Source organism: Marmota monax, unplaced genomic scaffold (assembly GCF_021218885.2).
Source record: "Marmota monax isolate L192 unplaced genomic scaffold, Marmota_monax_Labrador192_F-V1.1 WCK01_AAM20220418_F8-fsc00056, whole genome shotgun sequence".
Taxonomy (NCBI): Eukaryota; Metazoa; Chordata; class Mammalia; order Rodentia; family Sciuridae; genus Marmota; species Marmota monax.
Genome location: NW_026695212.1, coordinates 5864634 through 5880798, shown reverse-complemented (window position 1 = coordinate 5880798; position 16165 = coordinate 5864634). Strand labels below are relative to the sequence as shown.

Here is a 16165-nt window from a genome sequence, read left to right as displayed (position 1 = left end):
AGTTGACCTAAAGCACTTTGAACAGTACCTAGCAATAGTGAACACTAAGTAAATGTTGGCCATTATTATTCCCTTAAAAGTAGTGTTCTTTGGTTCATATAAATGAGTTTACAAATGAATGATTTGTAGATATATTCGAAATTCTATTCTAGTTTATGTCCATTTAAAATGTAATTCAAGGAAGAAGTGGAATTTGAAGAATCCTTTCATAATATAGAACTTTTAAAAATAAAAAAATAAAATAAAAAATAAAAAAGGAGCCTTCCTCCACCCCTCATTTAATTTTGATGCACAATTGAACTTTAGTCAACTCTGATCCAGTTTTGCATATGGAAATATTTAAGATGCCTAGTCATGACTCATCATGTCAATCCTTGATTTTTCATGCTAATATGTCAAATTTGTCTTTTCCTGTTTACGTTCATTTCCCCTGCAACTGTCTCATCCACTCATCCCCAAGGTCTGTGATACTTGGCTTCACTCCAATTTTAGGCCTTAACAAAAACTAAATATGCTTGTTTGTAGGTGGAATGCAAGACTACAACTACATCTGGGCCCAGTGTTTTGAAATTACACTGGAGCTGTCATGCTGTAAATATCCTCGTGAGGAAAAGCTGCCATACTTTTGGAATGATAACAAGGCCTCATTAATTGAATATATAAAACAGGTGCACCTAGGTTTGTAAGATTTTATTATTCCCTGTTAACACAAAATAGAGCAGGACCTTTGGGCTGAGCAAATACAAGTCTTTAATTATGTGTTCCAGGTACAGCCTCATTTCAGTACCAGAATTCATACAGAATTCTCTCTGTACAAGTATCTGCTGTGTGAGAATACAGTGTTCCTCCAGCAAACAGGATGTTATTCTTTTACATGATCTCCCAAGGAGGAAAAAGCCAGGTTTGCTTGTTACTTGCCACACAACACTGGACATTACAATTTTGCATTTTTTCCCAGAAACCGGGTGGTGATCTAGCACGTTTACTTTCACCCCTCCCACCCCTCACCTCTACCAAATGACCAGGCAATAGAAATCTTCCCAGCCTGTTTTCTGAAGGCTGTCCAGCCTCTATCACAGATGAACAAAATAAATGTGGCAAAAGAAAAGTAGCTCCCAAACATAAACATCAGGCATACGGGGAGACAGACTGCTGGGCCTCATCCCAGAGTTTCTGATTTTGTGGGACTCGAATTGTTAACATCTTCCCAGGTGATACTGCTAGTCCAGGGATATGCTGAGAAAACTCTTGCACTAGAGAAACATGTTATGTGTGATGATGGAATCATGTGCAATCCAAGTTTGCTAACCAGTCGGTGTCTCTTTGGGTGGAGTGTGGAAGACTCTTCTGTATGGCCAGGGCCAAGGTTATTTTTCTCAGTTCAGAAAGGATTGGGGGAAGAAGCATATTAGGGATTGTCATAATAGCTGTGCCACAACATCAATCCCAAGTGAAGGGTGGGTTTGTGTGAAGAGGTTCACTGCACGGCCCTACTGGAATCTCCTGCATGCTTCCCATGCTCTCTACCTGTTGAGAGTAGACAGGGAAGGATGTGGGCTATGGGGAGCACAGGGCAGGGAGCTGAATACAAGCATCATTAAGACTATCCCTTGGCTGCACATCCCTAAAAATGCATGCCTCGATCCACTTCCTTACCTTTGTCACCAACCTCCAACCCCAACCTGAACAGAAATACACAAACATTGTTGGTGAACTCTCAGGGCCCTGTCTAACTGCTGAATCAGATGATTCCCTGTGTAGGGAATGTTACAAAATGTCACCTTTTCACCAGCATCTTCATCAAGGTTATAAGCAGATCACTAGATTTTTCTCCTTTATTATGTCATAAAACTTGGTTTGGGGTCTTGTTTTGCATTCTGGCATTTCATTCTCCACTAGCTTTGCCTCATGAAGCATGGATTAGTTTAACCTTGGTATTATATTTCCACCCATGTAACCCTTTGTGTGTTACAGTGTATTCTTTTCTGAAATTCATCTTTTATCAGTATCCACATGGGAATGAAACTGAATTGAAATATACTCTTATAAATGTACTACTGTTTTCAGAATCTAGTTGTAAAGATGATTCACCAAGCGCTGAATTAAGGTGGGCTTCCAAGTGTTATGCTGACAGGATACTGCCAGTGAAGGAGCTTTGTAAACCAATAACATACAAATTGCACTACAGTCATCGTTATTAATTTGGAGGACTTACAAGTCTATTTACACTAGGTCATATGAGGAATATTTATCTACCTGTCACTGTAATCAGATGTGAACAACTCACTTTTAAAAAGACATGGATTAAGAAATTGTGCTGGAAACATACACAATGGCGTTCTACTTATCCATAAAAAAGAATGAAAGTATGGCATTTGCCTGTAAATGGATGGAAATGGAGAATATGCTAAGTGAAATTAGCCAAACTCAGAAACTCAGAAGTGCAATGTTTTCTCTCACGTGGAGGCTAGAGTAAAATAAAGGAAAGGGGGAAAGGACAGGATAACATAAAGAACCAATTAAATACAAATTAATAGGTGACCAATTAAATACAAATTAATAGGGAAGTCTAGTAGAGAAAGGAGAAGTGGAGAGGGGAGGGAGCATAGAGTGGAAAGTGGGGTGGAGTGTCATGAACTGAAATCGACCCCCATGCACATGTGAGTTTATCAGATGAACTCAACTACTTTGTGTAACTATAAAGCTCTAATTAAAAAAAAAAAAAAGAAGAAATTATTTGTGTGGGGGGGGGGTGGGGAGGTGTATGTACAAGCACATCAAACCTGCCCCCTTGTGGTTTAAGACAATGGCATTTTTTCTCCTAGTTTAATAATGAAACTATATTTCAAAATACTGATACAGTGTGACTATTACTACTTCATAGAAAGTCTCTTTCTATAAGGGCACCAATGGGGAGAACATTTTTGTTTGTAGATGATGGGAGCTAACACCCTCTGTTGGTACTGCTCTGGTTTAAGGAAATTAATGGTATTTGTCAAGCTGTGCTGCATTCCCACTTGCTAGGATGCTTCTGAGACTGAGATTTTTGACCCTTCTCTGGAAGTCTCTGACCTGCCTTATCTGGAAAAGAAAGGTCTTTTGTTCCCCACCCACCTTGCTGGGGATGGAATCCAGGACCTCTGCACACTAAGGCCTTTTGCTTTAATGAAGGGTCTGCCACCAGGGCAGGAGCCTGGGTAGATTCCTCAGGTATTTTGTCATCTGGCTTATTTGAAACCTTGAGCAAGCCCTTCTCTGGACCTCAGCGAAGTCAAATGAACTGGGAGTAATAGTGCTGGCCTTGCCTCGCACCAGCATCTTCTAAAGCTCCAGCACAGTTTTCTTTCAGCAACTCCCTCTAGACTTCAGTCTAAACTGGGCCTGGTGGTACCATGTGGTCATGTTTGGAGGTGTGGCTTAGGATAAGGGTGTCTGCAGACTTATTGAGGCCAAGATAGCAAAGGAGGACAAATCTGAATTCTAGGCCTAGATTGTCCTGCTTGGCCCCCATCCTCTGGGGAGAAGCCAAGATGCACAAGATGCAGTGTCACCTGCTGTGGCCCTGTCTCTCCCCTAGACTCTTAAGGCAGATCCAGACCAAGAGGTCTGGGGAGTGACTCACAGCATCCAGACACCTAAGCAACTGCAGCATCTGGCATGTGCTGAGTTCCAGAAACCTATGGGACACACACAGGGGTCTTTCACCAGATCCCAAACAGGTGGCAACTGTGATCTTGTGGGGACATGGCACAAACAAGCAGTCTCTCAAGTGCTGTCCCAGCTCTCACCCTGGATTGTGGCCAGCAGAGTCCCCATTCTCACCCAGCAAGGACTTATCATTCATGAAGCTAATACCCAAGGAAGGAGAGCCTTTCCTTTCTCCTCACATCTCCAGCTATGGCCACAGAATTTGAGTCTCGGGTTTTATCTCCATCTTTTGTTTATTATCTGAGCTTTTTTCAAAATCTTATTTTTGTTCCTGATATGATAACTTTCTCTGATTTCTTTGGGTCTACTGGTCTTTGGGCAATGTTTCCACTTCAGCATACCAAATAATAGGAATAACAAAAGTGAGATTTTTAAAGGGGGTGGGGGAAGGCAAGCTGGGCATGGTGGTACACTCCTGTAATCCCAGTTACTTGGAAGACTGAGTCAGGAGGATTGCAAGTTTGAGGCCAGCCTCTGCAACTTAGCAAGACATTGTCTCAAAATGAAAGATAAAAATGGATGGGGCTGAGGCTCTGTGGTAGAGCACCCCTGGGGTTCAATCCCCAATATAGCAAAAATAAGTAAATAAAAATGAGAAGAGGGTCTAGGGTATGCTCAGTGGTAGAACACTTGCCTAGAATATGAAGGACCCTGTGTTCAATTCCCAGCAACACAAAAAAATTCTACTCCTAAAATTTTGAAGTTTGTATGTGGTGGGGGTGGGTAATGCTATAATGGATTCATTGTGGGCTCAGGAGATTACAATTATGCTTACATCTGTATTATGCCACATAGTTGGCTGTGTGAGACTGCAACTTATTTTAATCACCCAAAACCTTACTGTTCTCATCTATAAAATTGTGATTATTGTATTTGTTTTTGTTTTGTGCTGTTGAGAATCAGATGCAGGGTCTTGCACCTGGTAGGCAAGTTCTCTACCACTGAGCCACACCCCAGCCCTACAAAATTGTGATAATAATATTGTCTGCCTTGTAGAATTGATGTGAGGATTCTATGAGAAAATGCATATTGAACACCTAGAATAGAACCTAGAATATACTAAGCACTCAATAGTGCTGGCTGCTAGTATTAGTAATAAGAAATCATTAATCAATTCCATGCTTCAAGCAGATTTTTGTTTGCAATTTTGCTACTTACATAGTTTTCCTGACCATAAGACAAAATTGTCAATTCCTTGTATAGATATACATCTTCTAAGTTAATACATTAACATTATTTTGTTTAGGATTTTATGGAATCCACTGATTTGGCAGTATAGTTTAGCGATTGAGTTAACAGTTTGGAAATGACAGGAATGGATTTTAGATTATGTCATATGTGTTCTCTCATTTTGATATGCGTTATAAATGGAATATTTAGCAACCAACAATCTACAAGCTATAAGTCAGATTAGTAATTTGACTGTAATTGGTAGTCATTGATTTTTTTTTTATAAATAATTTTCCTTTTTTTTTAAAGAGAGAGAGAGAATTTTTTAATATTTATTTTTTAGTTTTCGGCGGATACAACATCTTTGTATGTGGTGCTGAGGATCGAACCCGGGCTGCACGCATGCCAGGCGAACATGCTACCGCTTGAGCCACATCCCCAGCCCTAGTCATTGATTTTTGCAATGTGCCATAAAATGGTATTTACATTTGATTGTCTTTTTGTCCTACAGGTGTAAAGGGTCAAGTTTTTGATCAGAATGGAAATCCATTACCCAATGTAATTGTGGAAGTCGAAGACAGAAAACATATCTGCCCATTTAGAACCAACAAATTTGGAGAGTACTATCTACTTCTCTTGCCTGGGTCCTATACAATAAATGTAAGTATGCAATCCTGGTTGTTATGAAGATAACTACAGAGCTCACAGTACTCACCCAGAAGGAATATAGAATAAATCTGGAAAAACCCAAGAGTAAATACATCAGGGCAGAAAGAAATGGAATCATGCCTGCAAATGACAGGGGTGCAGCGGAGGTAAGAACAATAGGAACTAACCAAAAGAAAAAAAAAATCATGTTTTCTTGAGTGGCAATCTTCCTTTTGTGTCATACTGGGGATTGAACCCAGGGGCCTCACACATGCTAGGGCAAGTGTTCTCTGCCACTGAGTTGCATCCCCAACCCTTAATTTTTAAAGTAAAGCCAAATCCTATTTTGGTGAGAATCTTTATAATTTAAGAAAAAAAATGCAACCTTATTAGTAAGAATAAAAGGGAGCCAAGATGGCTGAAGAGAGGTGCCTTGTGCCCTCTGCCACAGGATCAAGGCAGCAAAGGAGCAACTATTTCAAGGAATGTGAGGGAGAACTCTGGAAATCCACAAGGCAGTGAAGCCTACACAGCAGAGGTCTCCAAAGAGCTCCCAGCAGGCAGTGAGGAACCAGCATGGTGGGAAGGAGGTGAGCTGGAAGTACCAGCAACCCTGACTGTAGCTGCAGACCAACAGTCCTAACTGCAGAATTCCACAATCCTTACAAGCTTTAAATCTAGTCTGGGGAACTGACTGGTCTAAAAGTGACTCTTCTGCTCCAAAGAAAGTGCTCCTTTTGGACCACCTTCAACCCCCAGAACTCAAACTACAACAACCACTACTAGATGCCATATTGTTTTGGGGCTGGCATCCAAACCCTTGACCAGTTAGAAGCCTTGGTGTACACTTCACTGGGAATAAGGCAGCCCTCTCAGCATCCTGCAGCTTCAGGACCACCCACTGACTACAGCCAAGAGCCTGAGCCCCACTCACATTTGCCCTGCAGGATCAAGGGAATATGTCCTCCCAGTCCACAGCCTTGGGACTGTAGCCACTGTTGCAAAATCCCAACTTCACTCATGCCTGTGGGTGTAGGGGTTTCTGCAGCTCCAGAAATACAGCTGTGGTAGCCTGAATACCTGCTTGACATCTGCTCACCTGCTAATCTAGGAAAAGTCTCCTTCTCAGCTCAAGTCCTTGGATCTGCAACTGCAGATGCAAAAAGCCTCTACTTCACTCAAGGGTACAGCTGGATGGGGGAAGGACCCATCTTCAGGACTGTAATTGCTAACTCTACAAGCTTTGTTCCTACCAGAGCTTGCCCTAGGGACATTCTCACTCATATCCTGAAACTCCAAGACTGCAGATAACAAAGCCACAGGCCCCATAATCACTTGTGCTCAACCTGAAGGACCTAGGGAAGATCTCCCATGGATACCGTACCACTAGCCCAAATGCACAGGCCCCGGGAAACCTAAGGAACATCTGTGTAACCCACAGACTTCAGACCATAGTTCTGGTGCCAAAAGCCCTGGATCACTCTGTGCTTATCCTCTGGGCTGTCAAGAAAGTAACATCTGGGTCCCACAACTCCAAAAAGCACCTCATAGCACTACAAGCCCAGCACCAACTATAAATCACCTCATGGGACCTAGGGGAAGGGCCCTTTGTGTTCCCAAATCTAAATTTCATGGTTTCCAGTGCCACAGACCCACCTGTGCTCATTCTGCAAGACTTCAGAACTGTGGCTGCTGATACTGCAGACCCAGACATCTCCTCCATTCATCTTGAGAATCCTAAGGAAGGCTTCCTATATGTCCTATGGCTCAGGGACCATGGGTGCTGAGGCTACAACCTTTGATGTCACCTGTGCTTTCCCTGAGGGACCAGAGGGTAGGCCTCTCCATATTCTACATCACCAGAACTGTTGTCAGTTGCCACCACTAGTTACAGTGCCATCAGGGCTCAACTCTGTAGAGCCCAAAGTCACATACCTTTGGAAGTCATGTCCACTGCAGTCATACAACTACCCTTTACAAACCTCTACAGTCTAGGCTATTGAGGTGCTCATGGACTCATAAAGCACACAGAAACTATACTTTTGAGCTCCCTTATATCCAAACCCAAAGCCCCTATCCAAATGACAGCCTTTACCCCATCTAAGCAAAAAAGAATCTTTTTCTACTGAAGTTATTTCATAAAATTGGAAGAAATGAACATTATACCAGATGAGCAGACATCAACACAAGGACACAATAAACATGAAAGGAAACATCACACTTCCAAAGGAGAATGACAGTTCTCCCGAAATAGACCCCAATTTGAAGGAAATATATGAGGTACCTGATAAAGAATTAAAATGATGATCCTGAGGAAATGCAATGAGATGCAAGAGATGATATATAAGAAAAACAATTCAGCATATGAATGAGAAATTCACTGAAAAGAGAGAAAAAATGAAGAACAATCAGATATGTTGGAACTAAGAATTTCAACTAATGAAATGAAAAATAACTTTCACAAGAGACTAGAACAAGCAGAAGAAAGAATTCTTAAAACTAGGGACAGATCTCTTGAATTTAGTTAGCCAGACAAAAAAGAGAAAAAAGAAGAATTTAAAAGAATGAGGAAAGTCTACAATATTATGGGATACCATTCTCATTTTGAGAATTTTTGTGAAGAGGAGAGGAATTGAAAATTTATTTCACAATAGCTGAAAATTTCCCAAACCTTCAATAAGATATGGACATCCTGATTCAAGAAATTCAAAGGATCCCAACAGACTTCCATGTTTGGCATATTATAGCCCAAATATCAAAAATGTAAGACAGAAGCCTAAAAACAGCAAGAGAAAAAGCATCAAGTCACATCCAGGATACATATACAGCAGATTTCAAAGAAATCTTATGGTTCAGAAAATAATGGGAGGATGTATTCAAAATACTGAATGATAAAAACTGCCAACCATGATTTTATTATACCCAAAATTATCCTTCCAAACTGAGGGAGAAATAAAGTCTATTCCAGATAAACAGAAACTAAGGGAATTCATCACCACTGAACCAGCCCTATAAGAAATACTGAAGAGTCCTACACTAGCAATAAAAGGATGAAAACTACCATCGTGAAAACATATGAATATACACCACTAACTAGAAGAACAGATACACAAAATGGACCAAAACCCTAAATGTTAAATAGAAACTGAAATTACTAAAAGAAAATGGGAAACAATTCAAGACTTTGGTGTAGGCAATGGAGTTAAATCAAACCAAGGAGCTATTGCACAGCAAAGGGGAAAATCAGCAGAATTAAGAAACAGCCTACAGAATGGAAGAAAGTATTTGCAGACTCTTCATCTGACAAGATATTGATATTCAGAATACATAAGGAACTCAAAAAGCTGAATATTCAAACAACAACCTAGTTTTTAAAATGGACTAAAGAACTAAGCAGACTTCTAAGATGATCTACAAATGGCCAACAAGCATAGGGAAAAATACTCAATCTCACTAATCATCAGGAAAATGCAAATCAAAACCACAAAATGTTATCTCACCCCAGTTGAAAGGGCTATCACCCAAAACTGAAAAATGCTGAAAAGGATGTGGAAGAAAAGGAACTCCTACACACTACTGACAGGAATATAAATGAACAGTCATTATGGAAAACACTATAGATCTAAAGGAGGTGAAATCATTATACCAAAAAGATACTTGCATTTCCATGTTTATTGCAGTACTATTCACAACAGCTAAAATGTGGGATCAGCCCAAATGCCCTTCAGTGAATGAATGGATAAAGAAAAAATATATATATACACAGTGGAATATTATTTGACCATAATAAAATCTTTTCATCTGCAGCAATTCAGAGAGAACTGGAGATCATTATATCCAGTGAAATAAGTCAGACACAAACTCTAATGCCACATGTTCTCACTCTTTTGCAGAAACTGACAAGTCAGCCTTGTAGAAAGGAAAGGAATAGTGATCACTGAAGATTGAGAAGTCAGGAGTTGAATGGGAAACAGAAGTTCAGTTAAGAGGCACCAAAACAGCAGAGGAATCAATTCTGGTTCTTCTTTAATACAGTAGGGTAACTATAGGTTGAAACAATCTATGATATATTTCAAAACGTCTAGAAGAGTACAAAATCCCCTACACATAAAAGTGATCAATGTTTAAAAAGATGAAAATGCATACTATTCTGATTTGATTATTATTCCATATACATGTATCAAATTACCATAATATACCCCATAAAGATACACAAATATTATATCTAAATTTATAAAAACAAATAATGTAGCAAAAGTACTTCTGAACTTCATGGAATACCATTTAACACCCATTCCATAAGATACAATTTCTATCATTACAAAAATAATTGAGGAGGGGAGGTGTAGCTCAGTAATCAAATGCTTGCATAGTAAGCACGGCCCTAGGTTCATCCCCAGCACTATGGGGTAGGGGGCAAATAGATTATGACAGTTTCCTTAGAACAAGTAAAATTTGATCCACAAATTTTGACAGTATATTAAGCAAGTGATGGGCATAGTTTGCAGCCCTTTTTCCAATCAATTGAAGTAAAATCTCGATTTTTAATTCCATTACAATGTATGTTTCTGAGTCATTTCTTCCTAAGACAAGAAAGCATGATCTCATTTGAGTCTGGGTAGGCTTATGTGAGTGAACTAAATAAGTACCTGATTTTGTTGGCTCGATGGTACTTTTACCTCTTTGATTTTTCTCCAAAAAAAACTTCAGGATTCTGCTTTGCTTAGTGGGACCAAGGCCAATCGTAGCAGTCCCATTTTGTACAGAGCTATTCCTAGAAGAAGGTAGTCATCTCTTCTGTAGTAGAAAGTGGCTTTGTATTTCATTATTTCATCTTTAGGACATAATGAGAGACATGGTTTTTAGTTTGTGAAACTGTAGAATTGAAAGCCTTTCTGTTCCATGTTATCCCCATAGTGCCCAACAGTGGGGCTCTGTGGAGCTAATCCTCTTCCTGTGAATCCCTGCTGCCACTGAGAAAACGAAAAGAGCCTGAGAAAAACTTCAACTAACTGTGAATCTTTGTCTTAAAAGGCCCTTTATTTTTCCTTCTATTTACTATCCATCCTATGAAAGAGTTTCTCTTATAGTGAATTTTATTTTTATGCAGTCTCATTAATAAGCCATATCTTTATAGAATAGTTACGAATTGCTCATTTTCCATTAGGCAAATACAGTACATGTTAGCTATAGGTATTATTAGTTCTAAGACAAGATTGGAAGACAAGACTTTGGAAGTTGAAATAAATGGTAAAATACATCCCAATTAGTGGTTCTACAAACGACTATGTTCACCATTCTTTGCCTTCTCCATCATATACAATAAAAGCATTTCTCAGTAGATATAGCCTATAGTTAGTTTAGCATTTTTCCTGGGTTTTTGTTTTGTTTTGGTTTTGGTTTTGTTTTGTTTGGTACCAGGGGTTCTTAACCACTGAGTCACATCCCCAGCCCTTTTTTATACTGAGTTGCTTAAGCCTTGCTAAGTTGCTGAGGCTGACTTTGAACTCATGATCCTCCTGCCTCAGCCTCCTTGAGCTGCTTGGCTTACAGGCATGAGCCACAGTACCTGACCTTTCCTAGTCATTTCTTTCATCAAAAAAGCAAATCTAGCTAAAGATTCAGACTTGTGAACAAAGTCAAGTAAAATCAAACCTTTTTGAGAAAGCAATATACTTGTACACGTAGATCAGCTGCAAAAAAAAAAAAAAAAAAAGGAACGAATTAAGAGAATAATTTTAATAATATTAATATCCAGTAAGGACATAAGTATAGACTCAGGACAAAGTGAAACAATCAACTCTCTTTCCACACCATGAAAATGAGAATCGGTCTACAGCTTCGTTCTTTCTCCTGACTTACATCATCAGATAAAATACCTGTCTCTGCTTTTATTTCATTTTGTAACTCTTGGCAACAGCATTAACTATGACCTATGTCAATAGGCATTGGATAACTCATCAATTACTGGCCTGGAAGTCAGTGGATTGTTACCTGCATTGCACAAAGGCTGCATTTTAGGGGTGGCTAACAGTGTTTTTCTCAGTATTGGCACCACAAAACATCTGAAATCACTCATACAATTATTTCTTGTTTCCTCTCAGGTTACAGTCCCTGGACATGATCCACATCTCACAAAGGTGGTTATTCCAGAGAAATCCCAGAACTTCAGTGCTCTTAAAAAGGATTTTCTACTTTCATTCCAAGGGCAAGTGGATTCTATCCTAGTATCAAATCTTTCATGCCCAATGATTCCTCTATACAAAACATTGCAGAGCCTCTCAGCTGCAACAAAGCCTAGTTTGTTCTTGTTTTTGGTGACTCTTTTGCACATATTTTTCAAATAAAGTAAAATGTGAAACTCAACCCCCATCACCACCTGGAATCAGGGATTACTCACTCCAGGTGACTGCAACTCTAACTCCCTCATGGGATCTCAACTGGATAAGCTCCAGTCTTCCCTAAGAAGAGAAATGGATATTTCCAAATCCTGCAATAAGTAACATGTGGTGATAATGAAAGGAATGATTCAGTCTTGAATGACAGATGGAAGATACCTGCCTATCAAGTACTGCCCATTTACAAATTAATCTTGAAGTCGTTTTAGAAATGTGTAATTTAAACTTGAAAAGTAAAACAGAAGTTCCTGCAAGGGGTGGGTGGGTGGCAGGGGGAAGAGCTAGTCATCTATTGCAAGAGCCAGTTGACTATAAATAACAAAGATGAACATTTATTGATCACTTACTGTATAACAGACCTTGCCATGAGTACTGTTTGTGGAGACAGTAATAATTACGGAAGAAATAAGACAATAGTTTTGCTGATGTTCTAAGAAGATATGAGAGAAAACAGGTAAACATGTCTCAGTGGTCCAAGAAATACAGCCCTGGTGGGATAAAAGGTTGTGTCTACAGAGTCCCAAAGAAACATGTCAATTAAGGAAGTGTCTCTCCTTCCAGAGTTGGTGTCCCTGCCTTTCTGTACCAAGATGCCACAATCCTGTGATGATGACTACCCCCAAATGTGTAACTCCTGAGCTTCAGATGCACATCCAACTAACTGCCCACTAGACTTATTCACCTGGATGTGACCTAGAGATGCCTCACATTCTTCATGTTGAAAATTGAGCATAATTTTCCCCCTAGTGCTTTTCTTCTTACTACCTTCTGTGACTCATTTACTGGTATCGCCATGCCAAGAATCTGAGAGTCATCCTTCATACTTCCTCTTTCTTCCTCATCTCCTACCTTCTGTCACTAAAATTGTAAACTATCAACTCTGATTCCACCCTCTCCTCTCCGTGGCAGTTAGTATTGACGTGTAAGCCCTCTCAGCTCATTTGCACCCCTGCAACACTTTCCCATTCTAGGGTCTATCCTATGCATAGCACTAGAGAAGGGGGATACTTCAACAATCAGCTGTTTCTATTTCCTAAACATGTCACATACTGTATTGTTTGTGTCCCCTGTATCTGGAATATCATTCTGACTCAATACATCTTATTTCCCACTCCTCCATTAAAACTCCAATTATCAACTTCACCAGGAACCTGTGACCAGGATCTCACAAAATTCCATTCTACCCCTTCCCAGGCAATCTGGGGATAGAGACCCTTCCTCTTTGTGCTCCAGAATCAACTAGTTATCTCTATTATTGGATTTACACCACTGTAATATGATCTTCTACTTCATGTATGCCCCTCAAATACAGTATGTTTTCTACTTGTTTGAAAAATTCATTTTTATATCCTCAGAGCTCAGCACAAGATAGAATAATAAATGAACAAAGGGTTCCAGTAACCTGCTATTCCCAGACCCTTCCAGAAACTATAAGGCTTTTCATCCTTTTATGAAACTACATCTTATGGCAATCTCCAGCTCACTGGTAACAATGACAAAAATGTTTTCATGTGTATTTCAAGAAAATTCCAAATACAGGACTTTTACTTGTATTTATTGTAAGATTTGTAGTAAGAGTATTTTACTTGTTAATGATACCACAATCTATATTTTCTTACCAGAAGACAAAATTTTTTGCCATTAGCAAACAATTTGAAACTACTGTCCTTTACATAAGAAATAAGGAGGAGGAAAGGATCCACCAAAATGCAATCACAACTCTGGTGGGCAGAATTCTTTAAGAGTTGTGTATTGCTCATGAAAAATGAGTTCCCTTGTTTTAAATTGAAAATTTTGCAGGATCTGAAAATAAAACCACACTGCACTTGGAAGGCCTGAGAACCACAAAGAATTGAGGTGCTACATGGGCATTTAGGTGTCAAGCTTATTCTACATGCACAAAACTGTACAGGCTGATATCAATAGCACTTGTGAACTTTTAACCACTTAGGTAATAACCTGAATATTTTAATCATTTTTTTATTTAAATAAGCAGTAATTTATTATATACTTAAAGGTATGGATTAATAGTACCAAAATTGTTTTTGGCATGTTATATATAAAAGCATATAAGACCAAACTTGATGTATTATCAAACCTTAAAGGTTTTCAAGATAGTTTTTAAAGGAGCATAAACTAAAATCAGAATTAGTTCATGACCCTTAATATAAATTTCTTCTGAAATGTTTAAATCAAATATTTCTACCAAAATCAAATTTTAAATCATTAAAAGATAAACAGGGTGTGGCTCAGTGTGCTTAGCATGCATAAACCCCTGGGTTCAATCTCCAGCACACCTTCCCCCACAGAAAAAGACAAAACACAACCTGGCATTCTGTGATCAGACCAGCTCCCCAAACCTCCCTAACACCTTTCCCACTTTGTCCATACTCACAGCGCATAGATATGCTCCTCAGGCTCAAGTTCAACTGTAATCCTTCTACTGTAGAAAATATGATAAAGGTTCTGAAGATAGGAGAAAAATGCAGGAGTTATAGGAGCCCTAATTCACCACACGTTTAGTTACCTAAACTAGACCCCTGCTGGACTGCAAACTGGTAGGAGAAATCATACTGTGGTGCCATTTTTGATGCTTGTCCAAGTGAAGGAAGGATAATTAATATTCAGGTTGACAAATATTTTGAAGGCAACATAATACACCTTATTAAAGGCTAAATCTTTGACTGAAAACCAAAATATTGGTTACCAAGAATGATCATCTAGTAATATTACGGAAGCTTTCATGAAGTGTTTAGCTTTCTCATGAGCTTACTCAAATGGTGATCAACATTAATATAAACCTAGATGGTAGGGAGTATTTTAGAGAAATGTTAAGTCCTTGCAGACAAATGTCAGTGTTGATTTTGGTGCTTAATTTATTATATTCAGAAAAGCTGCTGAATGTATCAGAAATGTTAAAAGCCTCTTAACATTTCTGAAAGTATTTCTAAGAAATACATTGTGTTTTGTTCTAAAAGCAAATTTGTATTTGTAATGTTTCTAAAATGATGTAAATTAGCTTTAGGTTTACAAAGTATAAATATCTTATGAATTGAAAATATATTTTCCTAGGGAATCCAGAAAAATAAACATAGTGTATTCTCATTACAACAGGGTAAGTTGCTCAAGTTTGGTTCTTATTCTGCATAGTAACAATACAGTTGATGTTTATGACAAATCACATTTGTATCTTCCTTGTGACTTTAGGTGTGGGGAGGGGAAGAAAATTATGATGGCCAGATTAGGTAAAGAGCACTAAGAGTTCCTAATACCTAAAATAGAAGCCTAGGTTTGCTGTAGACTTTACATTTAAAACTAATAAGCAGATACTATATGTATTGTTCAAACTTTTATCATATTTTAGCTTATGAAACTACAGTCTTCTATATGTTTCATAGCTGTTTTATAAGCTTCCTCAGTGACTTTCTTTTATACTATAATTAAGAATTTATTAAGGGCTGGGGATGTGGCTCAAGCGGTAGCGCGCTCACCTGGCATGCATGCGGCCCGGGTTTGATCCTCAGCACCACATACAAACGGAGATGTTGTGTCCGCCGAAAACTAAAAAATAAATGAATATTAAAAAAAAAGAATTTATTAAAATGCACAAATTGTCTAAGACTGTAAAGTTTATTTGGGAGGGGCCATGACTACCTCTAAGTTTAGTAAATTTAGAATATTTGATTCTCAATAAAGGATATTCACTCAGTGGTTGTTGTTTCTTTCCACTATCTTGTTAACAAATTGCAAGTGTAACAAAGTCCACATACTAGAGAAAACTGATTACCACCAAATAAACCCTTTGGAAAATCAAATTTAATGCACTTTTATGTGGCAACAATATTGTAACAACTTCAAAAGTCCACGTGGTCGTTCTGGAAAAAAATTTGTATGTTGTTTATATTATATTTCAAATTAGCTTATTAGAATGAGGCAATGTATTCCACCAATAAAATGATGGGTGAAAAGTGCACCTTCTGGTCAAAAGTTGGGGGGCTTGGAAGTAGCTCAGGTTAGAAGCACTTATAGGGCCCTGGGTTCAAACCCCAGTACAAAAGAAAAAAATCAGAATTCTAATACATTAATGTAGTAAAGAATCTGAGAAATCATGCAGAAAAAGAAATGGACTTCCCAAATATATGTAAGCATGAAACCATTTCTTAAATAATGTATCCTACTACTAACTCCTTGAACAACCATTTCTAGATTTCCAAACATTTTAGGAAAGGCTGATACAAAGA

General features: G+C 38.6%; 1 protein-coding gene and 1 long non-coding RNA gene across 4 annotated transcripts in view; one reads left to right on the top strand and one right to left on the bottom strand.

The window, feature by feature from the left end:
• Cpm (carboxypeptidase M) overlaps positions 1-15632 on the top strand; it is a 63158-nt gene extending 47526 nt beyond the window's left edge. For 2 of the 3 annotated variants that reach the window (XM_046430624.2, XM_058574635.1), the window contains 3 exons: positions 526-678; positions 5390-5538; positions 11631-15632. In XM_046430624.2, the coding sequence (XP_046286580.1) occupies positions 526-678; positions 5390-5538; positions 11631-11873 (545 nt within the window). In that variant the 3' untranslated portion in view covers positions 11874-15632. The remainder of the gene's footprint in view (positions 1-525; positions 679-5389; positions 5539-11630) is intronic. The other variant, XM_046430625.2, reaches the window with a different exon arrangement.
• Positions 9184-11219, bottom strand: LOC131423682 (uncharacterized). Its single transcript, XR_009225553.1, has 2 exons — positions 11182-11219; positions 9184-10360 (listed from the first exon to the last, which is right to left on the bottom strand). It is a non-coding gene; the product is annotated as an uncharacterized LOC131423682 (long non-coding RNA).
• Positions 15633-16165: the final 533 nt, after the last annotated feature.